Source organism: Orycteropus afer, unplaced genomic scaffold (genome assembly GCF_000298275.1).
Source record: "Orycteropus afer afer isolate SDZICR_OR568_19922 unplaced genomic scaffold, OryAfe1.0 scaffold00296, whole genome shotgun sequence".
Lineage (NCBI taxonomy): Eukaryota > Metazoa > Chordata > Mammalia > Tubulidentata > Orycteropodidae > Orycteropus > Orycteropus afer.
Window position 1 is genome coordinate 4,070,126 of NW_006921883.1, and position 15,955 is coordinate 4,086,080.

At 45.3% G+C, this 15,955-nt stretch overlaps 1 protein-coding gene across 1 annotated transcript in view; it reads left to right on the forward strand.

Moving 5' to 3' along the window:
- The first annotated feature begins 8,358 nt into the window (after positions 1 to 8,358).
- SNX18 (sorting nexin 18) overlaps positions 8,359 to 15,955 on the forward strand; it is a 63,462-nt gene continuing 55,865 nt past the window's right edge. Inside the window, exon 1 of the mRNA XM_007951537.2 lies at positions 8,359 to 9,997. Within this exon, the coding sequence (XP_007949728.1) occupies positions 8,359 to 9,997 (1,639 nt within the window). The remainder of the gene's footprint in view (positions 9,998 to 15,955) is intronic.

The following is a 15,955-nucleotide window of genomic DNA, read 5'->3' on the forward strand; positions in this document are numbered from 1 at the left end:
GTACAAACAGACAACACTGAAAAATTTCTTTAGATTTGCGTTAAAGGGAAAATCTCCCTTTAGCTAGGCAGAAATCTTATATACCTCATCTTCTTCTCATGTTAATTTGACTTAACTTTAAAGCTGAGTCTCCCGAGAGGCAGCTGGGGATAGTCAAGCCTGATTATCTCACTGGGGAAAAATCTCTGGCTCCAATGAGCTCAGCTTTCACAGCCATTGCCAGACAGTGCAGATACATCACCCTCCTGGGCGCCCAAATGGCACAGTATTGTCAGCCCCTACCTACCTTCCCTTCTTTCATCTAGGCAGGATGTTGCCCGGGACAAAGTTGTTTTCAAGAAAAAAACATTGCCAGTTTATAGTTTCTCTGGGTGGTTTTTTAGCTATGAGACTGATCTCCTCCTTGGTATCCACCAAGGTATTATTTTATTTAGAAACCTGAGTTTATTATATATAGAAATAGGAGTTTATAAAGACTGTTTATGCATTTATTTCAATGTCAAAAAGATTCTTCATTAAAGAATTCATTCACAAATGAATTTATTCACAATAAAATTTCCAGAAAGAAAGTTATCTACCTTCACTTAAAAGGTTTTGATTTACCTGAATCTGCCTTTAAAAAAAAAAAAAAAAAAAAATTTATCTGACATGAAAGCAGCTTTTCACGTGTGTGGGTGTGTAATGAAGTGAATATTGTTGTTGTTGTTATGTGCCAATTAGTCAGACCCCACTCATAGTGACCCCTCCTTGGGTTTCCGAGGTGGTATCACTATGGAAGTAGATTGCCCAACTTTCCTTCCCAGGAGTGGCTGGTGGGTTTGAACCCCAGCCTTTTGGTTAGCAGGCAAGTGTTTTAGGCACTATGCTACCAAAGCTGCTAATGAAGTGAATAGCATATGCTGTTTCCCCATTTATAATTTCTTCTCTAATTCTATTTCTGAGTCAGGTTGGAAAACTGTGACAGTGGCTTTTTTTAGTGAATATGCAGATCTTTATGTGAAGTGGTTGACGTCAGTGCCATCTATGCTATTGACAGGTCATCTGATCCATCCCTCCATTGCTCCTTAGGATTTTCATAAACATGATTTCTCTGTTCGGCCAATATGTATAGAACCCGAGCAGAGAAAATGTCTGCTCAGTCACCAGCAGCCCACCTTTTCCTATTATGACAAAATAAATAAATAAATAAATAACAACTCACTGCCTTTGAGTTGATTCTGATTTGTAGCGATCCCCTTTGGGTTTCTAAGGTGGTAAATCTTTACAGAAGTAGATTGCCCAGTCTTCCTACAGGAGGCACAAAAATTCTTTACAAAGAGAACAGAGGGATTTATCCACTGCTGCCCTGGAGAAAAACCCATTATCCTACCTCTGTTGGAAGTAGGTGCCTTCCTTCTCATGTCTCCTGTGCCACAGCTGGCCTCCTGGAAGATGTTCACACATTCCCAGGAGAAATAGCGGATATGCAACACAGCACTGCCTCACAGGGCTCAGGTGTCCGTTCCCCAGCCACGAGCAAGGCAAGTAAGAGACATCATGGATGTTCAAAACCCATGTGGCAAACTGGAGGCTAGGAGATCAAATCTTCCCCTTAAACTCCTGTTATTTGGCCCACACAATGTTTTTTTTGTTTTAAAAAAATCAAGATACTTCAACTAAAAATAAGGATTTCTGACTTTTCAAGAAAAATTGAGCCATATGGCAATACGGGGCCAGTATTCCTGCATGCCACCAAGGGGCTAAAGGGCTAAGTTCCAGTATCCCTTTTAGATAGGGTAAGTCTTCTCAGTTCACCACAAGCCTACCACTCCCTACCATCACCTGTCCCTCCAAAGGCCCATTTACATCACTTGCCTGTCTGATGCAGGCATTTGAATTGGTGATTTATTCCTCAAAATCAAGTCCCTCCATAGAGCAAATGGTTAAGCACTCAGCTATTAACAGAAAGGTTGGTGGTTCTAGTGTACCCAGAGGCACCTGGGAATAAATTCCTGGTGATCTACTTCTGGAAAACTATAGCCACTGAAAACCCTATGGTTATACCCTGAACCATTTACTGCTAAAGTGTGAACTCAACTGAATGGAAGGGAGGGCCTGGGGACATACTTATACTCAGAAAGGAATGAAAGCTCAAGAACAGATAACAATGGATGATTTTGAATGAGGCCATTATCTCATTTACATGTCAGAGCTCCACCTACCGCTTTTGCCTGGAGGTCAGAAGCTGCAGGAAAATCTGAAATCTGGAGAAATAAATCAACCAGCGGGAGCTCTGGTAGCATAGTGGCTAAGACACTTGCCTGCTAAACAGACGGCTGGCGGTTCAAACCCACCAGCCACTCCTCGGAAGGAAGGTTGGGCAATCCTACTTCCGTAGTGATACTGCCTCAGAAACCCAAGGAAGGGTCGCTATGAGTCGGGTTTGACTCGATGGCACATAACAACAACAACAAATGAACCAGCAAATCTAAAAGAATCAACAACCAAACAAAACCTAAATGAAAATTTACTAGATACTGACTTTCACAACATATTGACAACTCCTCTAAGACTCTTATCAAGTATTAAGTAATTTATGTTTCTAAAGTGAAACAGTAACTGGGGAGAGAAGTGAATACATACCTAGTAGGCTGAGCAGAACACCATAGTAATCTAAACAACAGAGTTTTCAAGGAGTGTATTGCCATTTGCAAAATAATTTTTGCAGGAGTGAAACTGTATACTAATCCAGTAACCTAATTTACAAGAATGGGCACAGAGCAGATCTATTATTTAAATATAAGTGACAGATGCTTAAATGTGAGAGATAAATGTCATTTTAAGGAAGCAAAACTAAACCAATTGGCATCAAACTGACTCTGATTCATGGAGGCCCCATCACCAAAAACCAAACTCACTGCCATCGACTCAATTCCGACTTATAGCGGCCCCTCCTTGGGTTTCTGAGGTGGTATCTCTATGGAGTAGATTACCCAGTCTTCTTTCTGAGGAATAGGTTTGAACCACCACCTTCAGGTTAGCAGTCAAATGCCTTAGGCACTATGCCACCAGAGCTCCCATACGTGGTTCAAACCCACCAGGCTCTCCACAGAAGGAAGACAGGGCAATCTACTTCTGTAAAGATTTACCACCTCAGAAACCCAAAAGGGGTTGCTATGAGTAGGAATCGACTTGATGGCAGTGAGTTTGGTTTTGGTTCTAGGATCTCTGGTGGCACTGTGGCTAAGGCACTGGCCTGCTAACCAAAAGGTTGGTGGTTAGAACCCAGCAGCTGCTCAGTGGTAGAAAGATGATGCAGTCTACTTCCCTAAAGATTTACAGCTTTGGAAGTGCTATAGAGTTTCTATGAGTCAGAATTGACTCAATGACAGAGGGTTTAGACTGGGCTGGTGGCTTATGGGTTAGAAATGACTGGGCTGGTGACTTCTGGTTGACTCTGGTTGTCAGATTTGGTCTTCTCTAAGTCGACATTTGGCTTTAGTTTCCTGGGCCCGTGGAGCAAGGGACACACAGAATTTATAACTGGAAGCCTGAGGTCTGGCTGGCAGAGAGTCCCAGGTGGCTCATGTCTGACTTGGATTTTCTGCAACAAGTGGTCAAGGCCTTTCAGGCTGTCTAGACAGGTAAGGGATTTGTATTTGAAGATGAAACTGCAGACAAGTTTATGGTCCCCTACGTGGGCACAGCCTCTCCTGGGATGGCCACCATCATTAGAAATGAGGGAAAGTAAAGGCGTCTCTGGGTGGTAAAAGCAATTATACGCTTGGCTATTCGCTGAAAGATTGGCAGTTCGAATCCACCCACAGGCACCTTGGAAGACAGGCCTCTTGATCTGCTTTGGAAAGGTCACAGCCTTTAAAACTCTATGGAGCAGATCTGCTTTACACACACAGACGCGCCATGAGTCTGAATGTGCTCCACAGCAACTAAGAACAAAACACCACACAAATGTATTGGTTCATTAAATCCTGCTATGGCACTATGATGTGGATTTTTTATTTCCATTTTGTAGACAAAGAAAACTAAGGTTTAGAAAAGTTGTTCACTCCTTCTTTCATTCAACACGTATTTATTGGATTTAATACGTTGGGGATATAACAGTTAATAAAGCAGACAAAAGTTTCAGCCCCCATCAAACCTATACTCCAGGTGAAACCCAAAGCAGGCAGAGACACAGTAAGTTGCCCTCCCTTTAGACACAGTCTGTTCTTGAATCCAGGCCTATTAGACTTCAGCTATAAAGCTTCTGCTGGTCACCTGGGCGGTATAGATGGTTAAGTACTCAGCTAGTAACCAAAAGGTTGGCAGTTTGAACCCACCCAGAGGTACCTGGGAAGAAAAGACTGAAGATCTATTTCTGAAAGGTCACAACCACTGAAAACCCTATGGAGTGCATTTTACTGTTACATATGCCATCACCGTGAGTCAGAATCAACTCAATGGTAACTTTTTTTTTTTAAAATAAATAAAGCTTCTAGGAAGAAAGGCCTGGGCATCTACTTCTGAAAATCAGCCAGGAAAACCCTGTGGATCACAACGGTTAGAACTGCTCCTGGTCATGGGAATAGTACAGGACAGGCAGCATTTCATCTCATCATGGGTGCTGTTGCCATCAGCTGGGGGCCAACTGCGTGGCAGTAAACAACAAAATAAACCTTCCAGCAAGTGGCCAGTGCTCTATCTATAACAGTCATAGTAGTTCTGAGGTGGCAGCCCTACAAGTTGGGTGATGGGCTTCTCAGGATAGCCAGTAGCCACTGGATCAGTCACCAGCCATGTGACCTCAGCAGACAACCCCCTCTGAGCCTCTGGTTCTAGATCTGTAACAATGGAGAGGATAATATCTGCTCTGTCTGGGAAAAAAAGTCCTTGAAATTATAGCAAGAAATCAAATCACACAGGTGAAAGTAGGTATTCATTATCGGAGTAGTTTTCAAGTAAAATATAAATATAGTGTTATTTTTAAAAATATTGACCGACTTAGCCAGTGGTAAAATTTCCAGCAATCCAGAAAATTTGAAGTTGTGTGTTGGGTAGTTGAGTCAAAGAAATGTGTTATTTGGTTGCCTTTAGAAACATTTAGCTACAACGGGCAGCAAAGGGCAGAGGCACAAAGACATAGACATGTAAGAGCTACTGAGAACAGCTGACTGGAGGGAAGAAAGAATGGGCATTCCCTCGTTCACTCATTGACTATTTACTGGCTGCCAATCAGGTTTGTTTCCTTCATTGCTGTGTCTTCAGTCTCAGAAGAAACTCAAAATGAGTAAAGTAAAAACTATTTTCCCCACCCTCGTACCCAGATGGGAATAGGTAAGTAAACTAAATTATCCCCAACTATTTCCTCACGGGACAGATGAGTATTCAGTTCCTTAAAGAACTGAATGGAAAACATTCTTTCCTGCAGGTAAAAAACACACTAGAAGTGTCTTAGAAACAACTTGTAAATTAACTCTGGCCTGGGGACATGTGCAATAGGGCAGAAAGGAACAAAAGTTAATCACAGACCCTCTCCCCTCTGCCCCAGCCCCTATCAGCTAATGACAGGAAGCTAGTGTGACTCATCCACCTCCGGGAGCAATGGTCACCCATTTCACATTCATGCTCCAAATTTCTCAACCTTTTGTGAATATGAATAACTCCTTTTCCTGAAACCTACAGAAACTGTATTTGATGGCATCTCGAGGAGTCAGATCTGGGTACTGAACTACCCCTACTCCTTGCATTGCCGCTTGGCAACAAATAATTTTCTCTCCTCTCAATCTCGTGTGTAAATTGTTTTGGCCTGACTGTGCACACCGGGCAGGGACCCGCATTTGGTCCTATAACAAACTCACTGGCCTCAAAAGGTTTTACATTCTAATGGGAGATAATATTAAATATGTAGATGCTTATTCATGTTAGTGCTATAAGGGAAAACAAGGCTTGGTGATGGAAGGGGAGTGGCAGGCAGGGAGGAAGACTGTATTAATCAGGATAATCAATGCCAGGTGCTTCAACAAACCAACCCTGCAATCTCAGTGGCTAAGTCTAACAAACGTTTTTTTTCCTTATAAAGTCTGATGGGGGTTGGTGCTTCAGGGACCCAGGCTCCCCCCATATTCTTATGCCATTGTCTGAACACATGACTTCTGGTATCTCCACGGCAGAAGAGAGGCAAGAGCATTCCAGGCACAGAGACCAGCCAAGGCTAAAACCAGAGGCAGAAATGTGCTTGGCTTGATTCAGGAATGGGAAAGAAACTAATTGTGGCCTCTCTTAGTGGAAGAGAGAGTTGGAAAGACAGCCAGGGACCAGGCCACCGAAGACTGCTAAGTGTGAAAATGCAGTTTTCTGTGGCCATTTGGTGTCCTCTGAGGACTTTTCTTTACTAATAAATAATGAAATAGTTGATGGTTATAAAGGTAACTATATAAACTAAATCACGAATAATATATTCCATTTGCTAGAGAAATCTTTTTAAAATGTACCGCTGTCTCTACTTCCATGAGTGCACAGTTAAAAGTTTTCAAATACTTGAGTACATTTTCTAGATAGCCAAGGCCCCTAAAGGGTTCTCCTGCTACTTGGAGCTGCAGGGCCCAGTCATGCCCAGCCTGCTACCATCTTCCTTAAAGCCTGACACCTCTCCAAACACACAAGGCTGAGTATGATTGTAACAGGCATCTTTGCACCGTGCTGAACACTACCTCAGACATCAGTAACAGCTCCTCAAGTTCTGCTCTTCAGACCAGCCCACCCAGTCTGTAGAAAGCATCACCTCAAACTCCGTGAATTCTCACACCTGCAGTAGGCTTTAAATCTCTCATTTCAAAGCCTGAAACACTGCAAGTTTTATGTTACTACAATTAACACTTTAACCTAAAAAGGAATGCCAAAGGAATGTTGTTATGAGATGCCATTAAATCAATTTACAACTCATAGTGACCCCAGGTGTTAGAGTAGAACTGCCACATAGGGTTTTCCAGGCTCTAGTGGCATAGAGCCTAAGGCACATGACTGCTAACCAGAAGGCTGGAGGTTCAAACCCATCAGCCACTCCTTGGAAAGAACACTGGGCAATCTACTGCCATAGAGATACCACCTCAGGAACCCAAAGAAGGGTCGCTGTGAGTTGGCTCTGACTCCACGGCAGTGAGTTGTGTGTGTGTGTGTTTTTTTTTGGGTTTAGTCTATATGGGAGCAGATTGCCAGGTCTTTGTCCGGTGGAGCAGCTGGGTGAGTTTGAACCACCAATCTCTCAGCTAGCAGCTGAGCACCTAACTGGTATACCACCAGGGCTCTTTACCAAACGAATTACCCATTGTTGTCTAATCAACTCCAACTTCCAGGACAGAGTAGAACTACCCCATAGGATTTCCCAGGCTGTAATATCTATGGAAGCCGACTGCCACATCCTTCTCCTGTGGAGTGGCTGGTAGGTTCACACAGCTGACCTTTTGGTCAGCAGCTGAGCACTTAGCCACTGTGTCATTAGGGCCCCTTCCACCAAATGAATAGTAGGGATGAAACAAAATTTATTTATCATAGATAATCTGTTAGATTCTCATGAGTTAACAAGTGAAATAATGTTCCAGGTGTTTCGCTAGTGTTGACTTCACATCTGCGATCACATAAAATGTCAACATTGGGATTCAGTGATTCCTGTTACTTGTTTGAAAATAGTCATAAATCAGAATTTTCAGCTGAGTATGTTATAATTCAGAATTTGACACTGAATTGAATTAAGGTTCTGTGTTAGGGATAAACAGTGGAAGGATTTCAGGTAGAGTAAGTTGGTGGTTTTGTGCAGGATGCTTAAGTTACCACAGCCCTAAAAATAACTGTTTACTCTTCTGGCCTATTTCTCATGTTAGCTTGAAAAGAATCAGAGAGAAGGCTGAAATTAATGACGTATGAATGCAGAACTCCAATTACAGGTGTCTTCACAGGAATGCACAGGAGAAAGATGAGTCAGTCTGCTTTTATAAAGATTTACAGCCTTGAAAACCCTATCCTGCACAGCAGCGGTCACAAGGGGGCAGCGGCGGCCACAGAACTGGGCCAGGCGGTGGGCGGCACGGCTCGACCATCGCTTGCTCTTGCCTGGCACGCGGCTCTCGGTCGTGGATTAGCGCATCTGAGGACGTGGGAGGCCGCGGGCTCCGCCCCCGGCCGCGGTGGCGGCCCAGCGCGGCACTCGGAGCTGCGAGCCGAGCGGCACTGAGGGCGCGACCGGCGGGCCGCAATACCGGGCTGCTCGCTGCCTTCCGGGCTCCCGTCTGCGCGCTAAGGCGCGGGAAATACCGAGGGCTCCTGGGGCGGGCCCCGGGCTCGGGGCGGCGGGAGTGAGGGGCTGCTCGCTAGGGCGCCGGGACCATGGCGTTGCGGGCTCGGGCGCTGTACGACTTCAGGTCGGAGAACCCAGGCGAGATCTCGCTGCGGGAGCACGAGGTGCTGAGCCTGTGCAGCGAGCAGGACATCGAGGGCTGGCTTGAGGGTATCAACAGCCGCGGAGATCGCGGTCTCTTCCCCGCCTCGTACGTACAGGTGATTCGCGCCCCAGAGCCCGGCCCGGCAGGCGACGGCGGCCCGGGCGTCCCAGCCCGCTACGCCAACGTGCCGCCCGGCGGTTTCGAGCCCCTGCCTGCCGCGCCGCCCGCCTCCTTTAAGCCTCCGCCTGACGCCTTTCAGCCGCTGCTGCAAGCACAGCAGACGCCGCCGCCGAGCACCTTCCAGCCGCCTGGCGCGGGCTTCCCGTACGGTGGGGGCGCCCTGCAGCCGTCGCCTCAGCAACTCTACGGTGGCGGCGGCGGCTATCAGGCAAGCCAGGGCAGCGACGATGACTGGGACGATGAGTGGGACGACAGCTCTACTGTGGCTGACGAGCCAGGCGCGCTGGGCAGCGGTGCGTATCCGGACCTCGATGGCTCGTCGTCTGGGGGCGTCGGGGCCGCGGGTCGCTACCGCCTATCGACGCGCTCGGATCTGTCGCTGGGTTCCCGCGGCAGTTCGGCGCCTCCGCACCATTTGCAGCACCACCCGTCAGGGGCCAAGAGCTCAGCCACCGTGAGCCGCAACCTCAACCGATTTTCCACTTTCGTCAAGTCGGGTGGGGAGGCTTTTGTGCTAGGCGAGGCGTCAGGTTTCGTCAAAGACGGGGACAAGCTGTGCGTCGTTCTCGGGCCCTACGGTCCTGAGTGGCAGGAGAACCCGTACCCCTTCCAGTGCACCATCGACGACCCCACCAAACAGACCAAGTTCAAGGGCATGAAGAGTTACATATCCTACAAGTTGGTGCCCACGCACACACAGGTGCCGGTGCACCGACGCTATAAGCACTTCGACTGGCTGTATGCGCGCCTGGCTGAGAAGTTTCCAGTCATCTCCGTGCCCCACCTGCCTGAGAAGCAGGCCACTGGCCGCTTCGAGGAGGACTTCATTTCCAAGCGCCGGAAAGGCCTCATCTGGTGGATGAATCACATGGCCAGCCACCCAGTGCTGGCGCAGTGCGATGTCTTCCAGCACTTCCTGACATGTCCCAGCAGCACCGACGAGAAGGCCTGGAAACAGGGTAAGAGGAAGGCCGAGAAGGATGAGATGGTGGGCGCCAACTTCTTCCTGACTCTGAGCACACCGCCCGCCGCCGCCCTTGACCTGCAGGAAGTAGAGAGCAAGATCGACGGCTTCAAGAGCTTCACCAAGAAGATGGACGACAGCGCACTGCAGCTCAACCACACAGCCAACGAGTTTGCACGCAAACAGGTGACCGGCTTCAAGAAGGAGTATCAGAAGGTGGGCCAGTCTTTTCGTGGCCTCAGCCAGGCTTTCGAGCTGGACCAGCAGGCCTTCTCGGCCGGCCTGAACCAGGCCATCGCCTTCACCGGAGATGCCTACGATGCTATTGGCGAGCTCTTTGCCGACCAGCCCAGGCAGGACCTGGACCCGGTCATGGACCTGTTAGCGCTGTACCAGGGACATCTGGCCAACTTCCCAGACATCATCCATGTTCAGAAAGGTAAAGCTTTTAGAGCAAATGATATCGAATGTAGTTTTCAGGCTAAAAGGGATGGCTTTGACGAAGGTACCACTGCTATTTTCGACTAATCTGTAGGTCTGGCATCAGGGATCTGGAGACCCACTGGTAGCTTCCTCCTTAAAGTACACTTTATGGAAGGTTCTGAGAATACTTTTTATGACGAGTTTGAATAGTTGGGTAATGAGGTCTTGGTATCTGTGATCTTGTGACTAGGATAGAATTAGGGGACTCAAATTGTTAGGCATTTGTTTGAACACTGCAGTGTGGCTTAGTGATAGTTTTCAGGAAGCGTGAAATAAGGGGGAGGAATGGGTGTCTGCGACTAAAGGTAAGTCCTACTTCCACCTTCCACACCTCTCAATCCCTGATTTGGGAGCAGAATTAGATCATTTCACCAGGTGCTGGCTTGTGCAGTTTAAGGACTTCCTACATAGGCTTCTTGCTTGTATGTAACCTTTGTGAAGAAGAGGTAAAAGACTCATTAATTTGAGGAAGTTTTAAAAACATGAATCTCTGTTACGTTTAATCATTTTCAGTTTGAAGTCTATTAACTGGCCAAAATTAAGACTATTGGTTAGGAAAATGGTGTAGGAAAGCTAGTAGAATGTATAGAATCTGAACAGTGTATCTGGATCCCAGTGGGTTAGCGGTTCAGCTGTCATAGTTTGTTTTATTATTAGTTATTAGTATCTCCGACTTTTGTTAGGGGAGCCTTGGTGCTGCAGTGATGGTTAAGCATCCAGCTGCTAACAGCAGGCTTGGTGGTTGGAGCCCGCCCAGCCACTCCATGGAGAAAGACCTGGTGATCTGCTCCTGTAAAGATTATAGCCTAGAAAACTCTATGGGACAGTTCTGCTCTGTGCTGTGGCATCACTGTGAGTCAGAATTGACTCAGTGGCATCTAACCACAACTTTTGTTAAAGCATTGAAATTTCTAGGTTATTTACTTACGAAATAGGTTAGTAATCCTTGGCCTAACTTTTCTCACTAATTTGCATTCTGATGTAATGCCTTGACTGAGAGAATGGGAAAGTGTGAGATTTAGGTAGGTGGGTGGTCTTGCCTGTGAAAGTCTTTTGACCAGTGTGGGGGCAGAGTGGGAAGAGGGAGTCATTTAATTCTTGCTCTGGTAGAAACCTCCTGGGTCATCAACCTGCCCCTTCCCTGATGTGCTTACTGCCTCGCCAGGTGAACCAGTCCATTGGGAACAATTCTGGTCTTTGACAAGTTCTCCCTAGCACTGAACTCAAATTTGCTTCTCTTGCTTCTCTTACTGTCTACAGAAACTACACAAAATAAGTCTATTCCATCCACACGTCAGTCCTTCAGACATTTGGAGACAGCAGTCCCTCTTCCTTCTCCTTCTAAGTGTATGACTAGTCTCCTGACTCTTACTATGGGGGTGGGGGAGCGCCTTCACACATCTTGAGTATGTTAATCCTAAGAATGCAGTACCCCGAAACATCTGCAGCACAAACTTTAGTAAAGAATAGTAGCTTTCTTGGCAGCTTAAAATTTGTAAACATAATTAGCTTTTTGAGGGACCACATCACTGTTGGCATGTATTGAGCCTGCTTCTACATTTTTTTTTTTTTTTACATGAATTGCTCTAAATCCTTGACTTCTTGGCTACTGCTGGTGGTACTGATTTTTTTGAGCCTTTAATTTAGGACTTTACATTTAAATTCCATTGTATTCCATGGAATTTAAATGTATCCAGAAGCATGCTGGCTGCCTTTTTCGTATTTCTGTGAGTTCATGCAAATTGTTGGTAAATAGTTGACAGTGGGCAGTGTCTGGTGTAGAACCCTGCAGCCAAACTCAATTCATTCATTGGTTTTACGGTCATTCAGGCCAAACAAAAACCAAACCAAATTCACTGCCATCAAGTTGATTCCAACTCATAGTGATCCCGATTGGGTTTCCATAGCTGTAAATCTTTATAGAAGCAGGCTACCTCATCTTTCTAACACAGAGCAGCTCGTAGGTTTGAACCACTGATCTTTTGGTTAACAGCCAAATAAATGCCTTAACCACTGAACCCCAGAGCTCCTTGTCATTCAGGTCATGTACACAAAAAAAATACAATGGCAGCCTTTTTCAAGTGTCCTGCTGTTGAAATTATTAGGGAAAGTATGGCATCTGTCTTAAGATCTACTTTGAGTTTACTGTTATGGTCCACTTTGTCCATGAAACCATCCAGTTTATTTTAAAAAGAAAAAAAAAACAAAACTCTAGAACTGAAATTAACACCCATTGCTTAGGATTTGACAAATCTCTTTCATTAAAACCACCATTTTATGTTATTTAAACAGATTCAAGAATATTAAACAGTCTCTAGGAACTTCTCGAAAGGAAGATGGGGCAATCTACTTCCGTAGTGATACTGCCTCGGAAACCCAAGGAGGGGGTCGCTATGAGTTGGGTCCGACTTGATGGCAAATAACAACAACAGGAACTTCAGAAAGAACACCAGTTGATCCTCAATATAGTTTGTTTCTGCTGTAGCCTTGGTGTGTAATGTTCAGGGAGCTAATGTCCCTAGATGACACATCTTTACAATGGACTGCCATTTAAAGCTGCAGCATGCAGCATGTGAGGCATTAGCATTTGTTTACAGCCAGTATTTATGAAGGATGCTAGTGTGGGTGATTTTTAGGAATAAAGATGAGATGAATATCAAACTAGGCTAAAACTTTTTGAGCATGCTCAGGACTGCGGTCATAAAGGGCAGTTCCACTGTGTTCTCTCTGACGTATGCAGTTGCTCTTGGAAGGAATCTTCTTTAGTCTGAGCACTCGGGATTTTGTTTAGAGGTTTTTTGTTTTTTTTTTATCTTTTCAGGCCTCAGAGCAAAATCACATCAAAGGTCTTGCAGTGACTTGAGAAGGAAACAAATAAATAAAAACCTGTAAGCAATTTAAACAATTTTTTGTTGTAGGTATTTGGTCTAAAGTCTGTATTGCAGTGTAGGTGATGGTGGTTGTTAATGTGCCGTTGAGTTGGACCCTACTCACAGTGACCCCTCTTTGGGTTTCCGAGGCAGTATCACTACGGAAGTAGATTGCCCCATCTTCCTTGCGAGGAGTGGCTGGTGGGTTTGAACCGCCAGTCTTCTGGTTAGCAGTCAGGTGCCTTAGGCACTATGCTACCAGAGCTGCCTGCAATGTAAGGGGAGATGTAAAACTAAGGAAAAAACAGTCAAAATACTTATTTACCTGTTAAGTTCTCATTGAAGTAAGAAAACAGCAACTCCACTGCTTTTACATTTCTCACGTTCTGTTTTATGAAGTCCACATTTAGATGAGAGAGAGTATGAGTAGGAAGTGCCTTTTAATTACTAAAGCAGTAAAGGAGTGTTAATTAGACGTCCTTCCCCCTTAATTCCTGGGGGAAAGTAAAGGCATGAGGCTCCTGAGCTTTTCGCATCCAGAAGACTGCTGTGGTCAGTCAGCCTGTTGAGCATTTGAGACCTATACTGACCATTACCATAGCTGCGAACCACGTGCGGTTGTTATATTCAAGTGAACTAAAATTACATAAAATTAAAAATGCCGTTTCTCAGCACACTAGCCGTAATTTCAGCTGCTTTTTAAGACCTAAAGACTGCCGTAGTGGACAGCAAGATAAAGAACATTTCCGTCATCAAAGAAAGTTCTGTTGGACCTCATTGTGCTAGCCAGTTGGCTGTCATTGTCAACCCTGTCATAAGTTTTCCAGCATATTGATTATCTATTAGCATACTTTGCACAAAGTTATCACATGGCCTCTCCTTCTTCCTATCTAGTAGGCTAAAATAGTAGAAACACGGGAAGCAGGTCCTGCTAGATTCCTCTTACAGAACTGCCCAGATACTCTGCCAGTGAGTGTCACAGCACCAGCGCAGTCACCTGCTGTGCAGCCTGTTGTCCTGTCCCAGTCAGAACATACAATTGCTCTCCAAATGGACATCTCAGGCTGGTTAGGAACCAGTTGCAGAATGAGGGGAGAAGGCTGAACTGCTCCAAAGTGTGGTAGCCTGACACTTCTGACCATACTGAGTACGGGCAAACATTACTTAAGCTTAATAAAGGTTTTAGTGTGAGTACTTCCTGTGAAAGTGAAGAAAGAGTTTTATGGTTCCTTCAGCTGAAAGAGAAGCTAGAATTCTGACTTTTTCATTGGATAATGGTATCTTAGATACACAGACCTATTTAGGTTAATAGAGTAGAGTGAAGGAGGAGGTGGTTTGTTGTAGTCTGTAGTACATTAGGAGGGAATTCAGAAACTTTGAATTTCATTCGTATTTTGTTTGATGACTTAACAGGTGCTTTTTAAGTTCTTTCTTCCTAGGCAGCTTATTGATCCCTGCCTAGGCAGCGTGTACTCGTCCGTCACTGACCAGCTTTGTAATTCTGTGATCTCAATTTTGTTTTCGTCAGATGGTAGCATTTTATCTTCTCCCTTCTCCTTGCCTTTATAGTGCTGATGTTGGTGAGTTTGGGATTGCATAAAGCATATATTTCACTATCAGTTTCTTAGCACATGCAATTTTACTTTCAAAGATACCACTTATCACTAATACAAGATTTAATGCAGCTAAATCTGAATGGCAGCAAATCATTGTACTGTAAAAGCTTTAGGCTTATCTCTTGAGGGATTTTATAAAAGGGAAAGACTGTGAAAGTTAGTTTAGGAGAAATGTTGGTTTCATCTTTGTTTATGAATGTGGACTAGATAGCTAGAGGGAATCACTTAAGGTAAAATTCCTTTATTCCAGAGAAATGTTATAAAATCACACAAAAGTGGTTTCTTGGTAAAATGTAGCCTGAGCTTAGTGAAGCAGGAGGAAGGAGCACACCAGCAGTCAGGCAGTCCTGTTCTCTGCACTCTGAACTATACAGAGGCTCCTCCATTGCTCTCAGCAAATGTTCCAGATGGCACCGCCTTTGCAATGAAAAATAGCCCCAGGAGTTTAGGAATGGTTCACCAGTAATGGGCATATCAGCCTCGCTGGGTAGAATTTCACCACTGTGCTGCTTTTTACCACTTGCAGGGTTGGTCTTATGTCCCTCAGACATTAATTAAAGATAGCTACCATTCCAGCTCTGGTAGCATAGTGGCTAAGACACTTGCCTGCTAACCAGACAGCTGGTGGTTCAAACCCACCAGCCACTCCTCGGAAGGAAGGTTGGGCAATCCTACTTCCGTAGTGATACTGCCTCGGAAACCCAAGGAGGGGTCGCTATGAGTCGGGGCCGACTTGACGGCACATAACAACAACAACAACAACAACAACAACAACAACCATTCCAGCAGGGCTCACAAGGTAAGGCAGAGCTACAGTGAGACCTTCCCATTCTCCTGGGGCTAAAAATAGCCAGGCAAGGGTGGTACCAGGAATACAGAAAAGGTCTAACAAGTTGGGCTGTTTGCAAATTCATCCTTATTTTGAAGCCTCTGGGCTGGAAGTTGAAACCACTCATCCTTTTTGTTTTAGCCCCATCTTACTGAATGTGTTTCTCCTCTCCTCTTCTCCCATCCCCAGCTATTCTAAGGAGACTTCAGATCTAGCCTTAATCCTTGGCTCAGTGTGTATTTTCTTAGTGAATATACAGTAGTAACCATTGGGGGCATTTGAAATCGATAATTCATTTCCTTGGTTAATATGTGTTACTGGGCCAAGAACAGTCTTGGGTTATAAAGCTAGGTGGGGTCCTGCTGACATTATCCTGTCAGTGGTTTCTCAGAGTTCTTTTTTGAGCCATGGAGCCCTCCTCAGCATCTCTCAGACACCCAGTATGTTACATTGATCACAACAGAATGGAAAATAGGCCAGAAGACCCCACTCCAACCCATGCTTCTCCCAGTAACTCTTGGAGCACTGGGAACTCAGTTGGACTTTCCTCTTGGCTCAGAAATATCACCTGCACATGTTCCTGTGTGGTCATCTTTGGA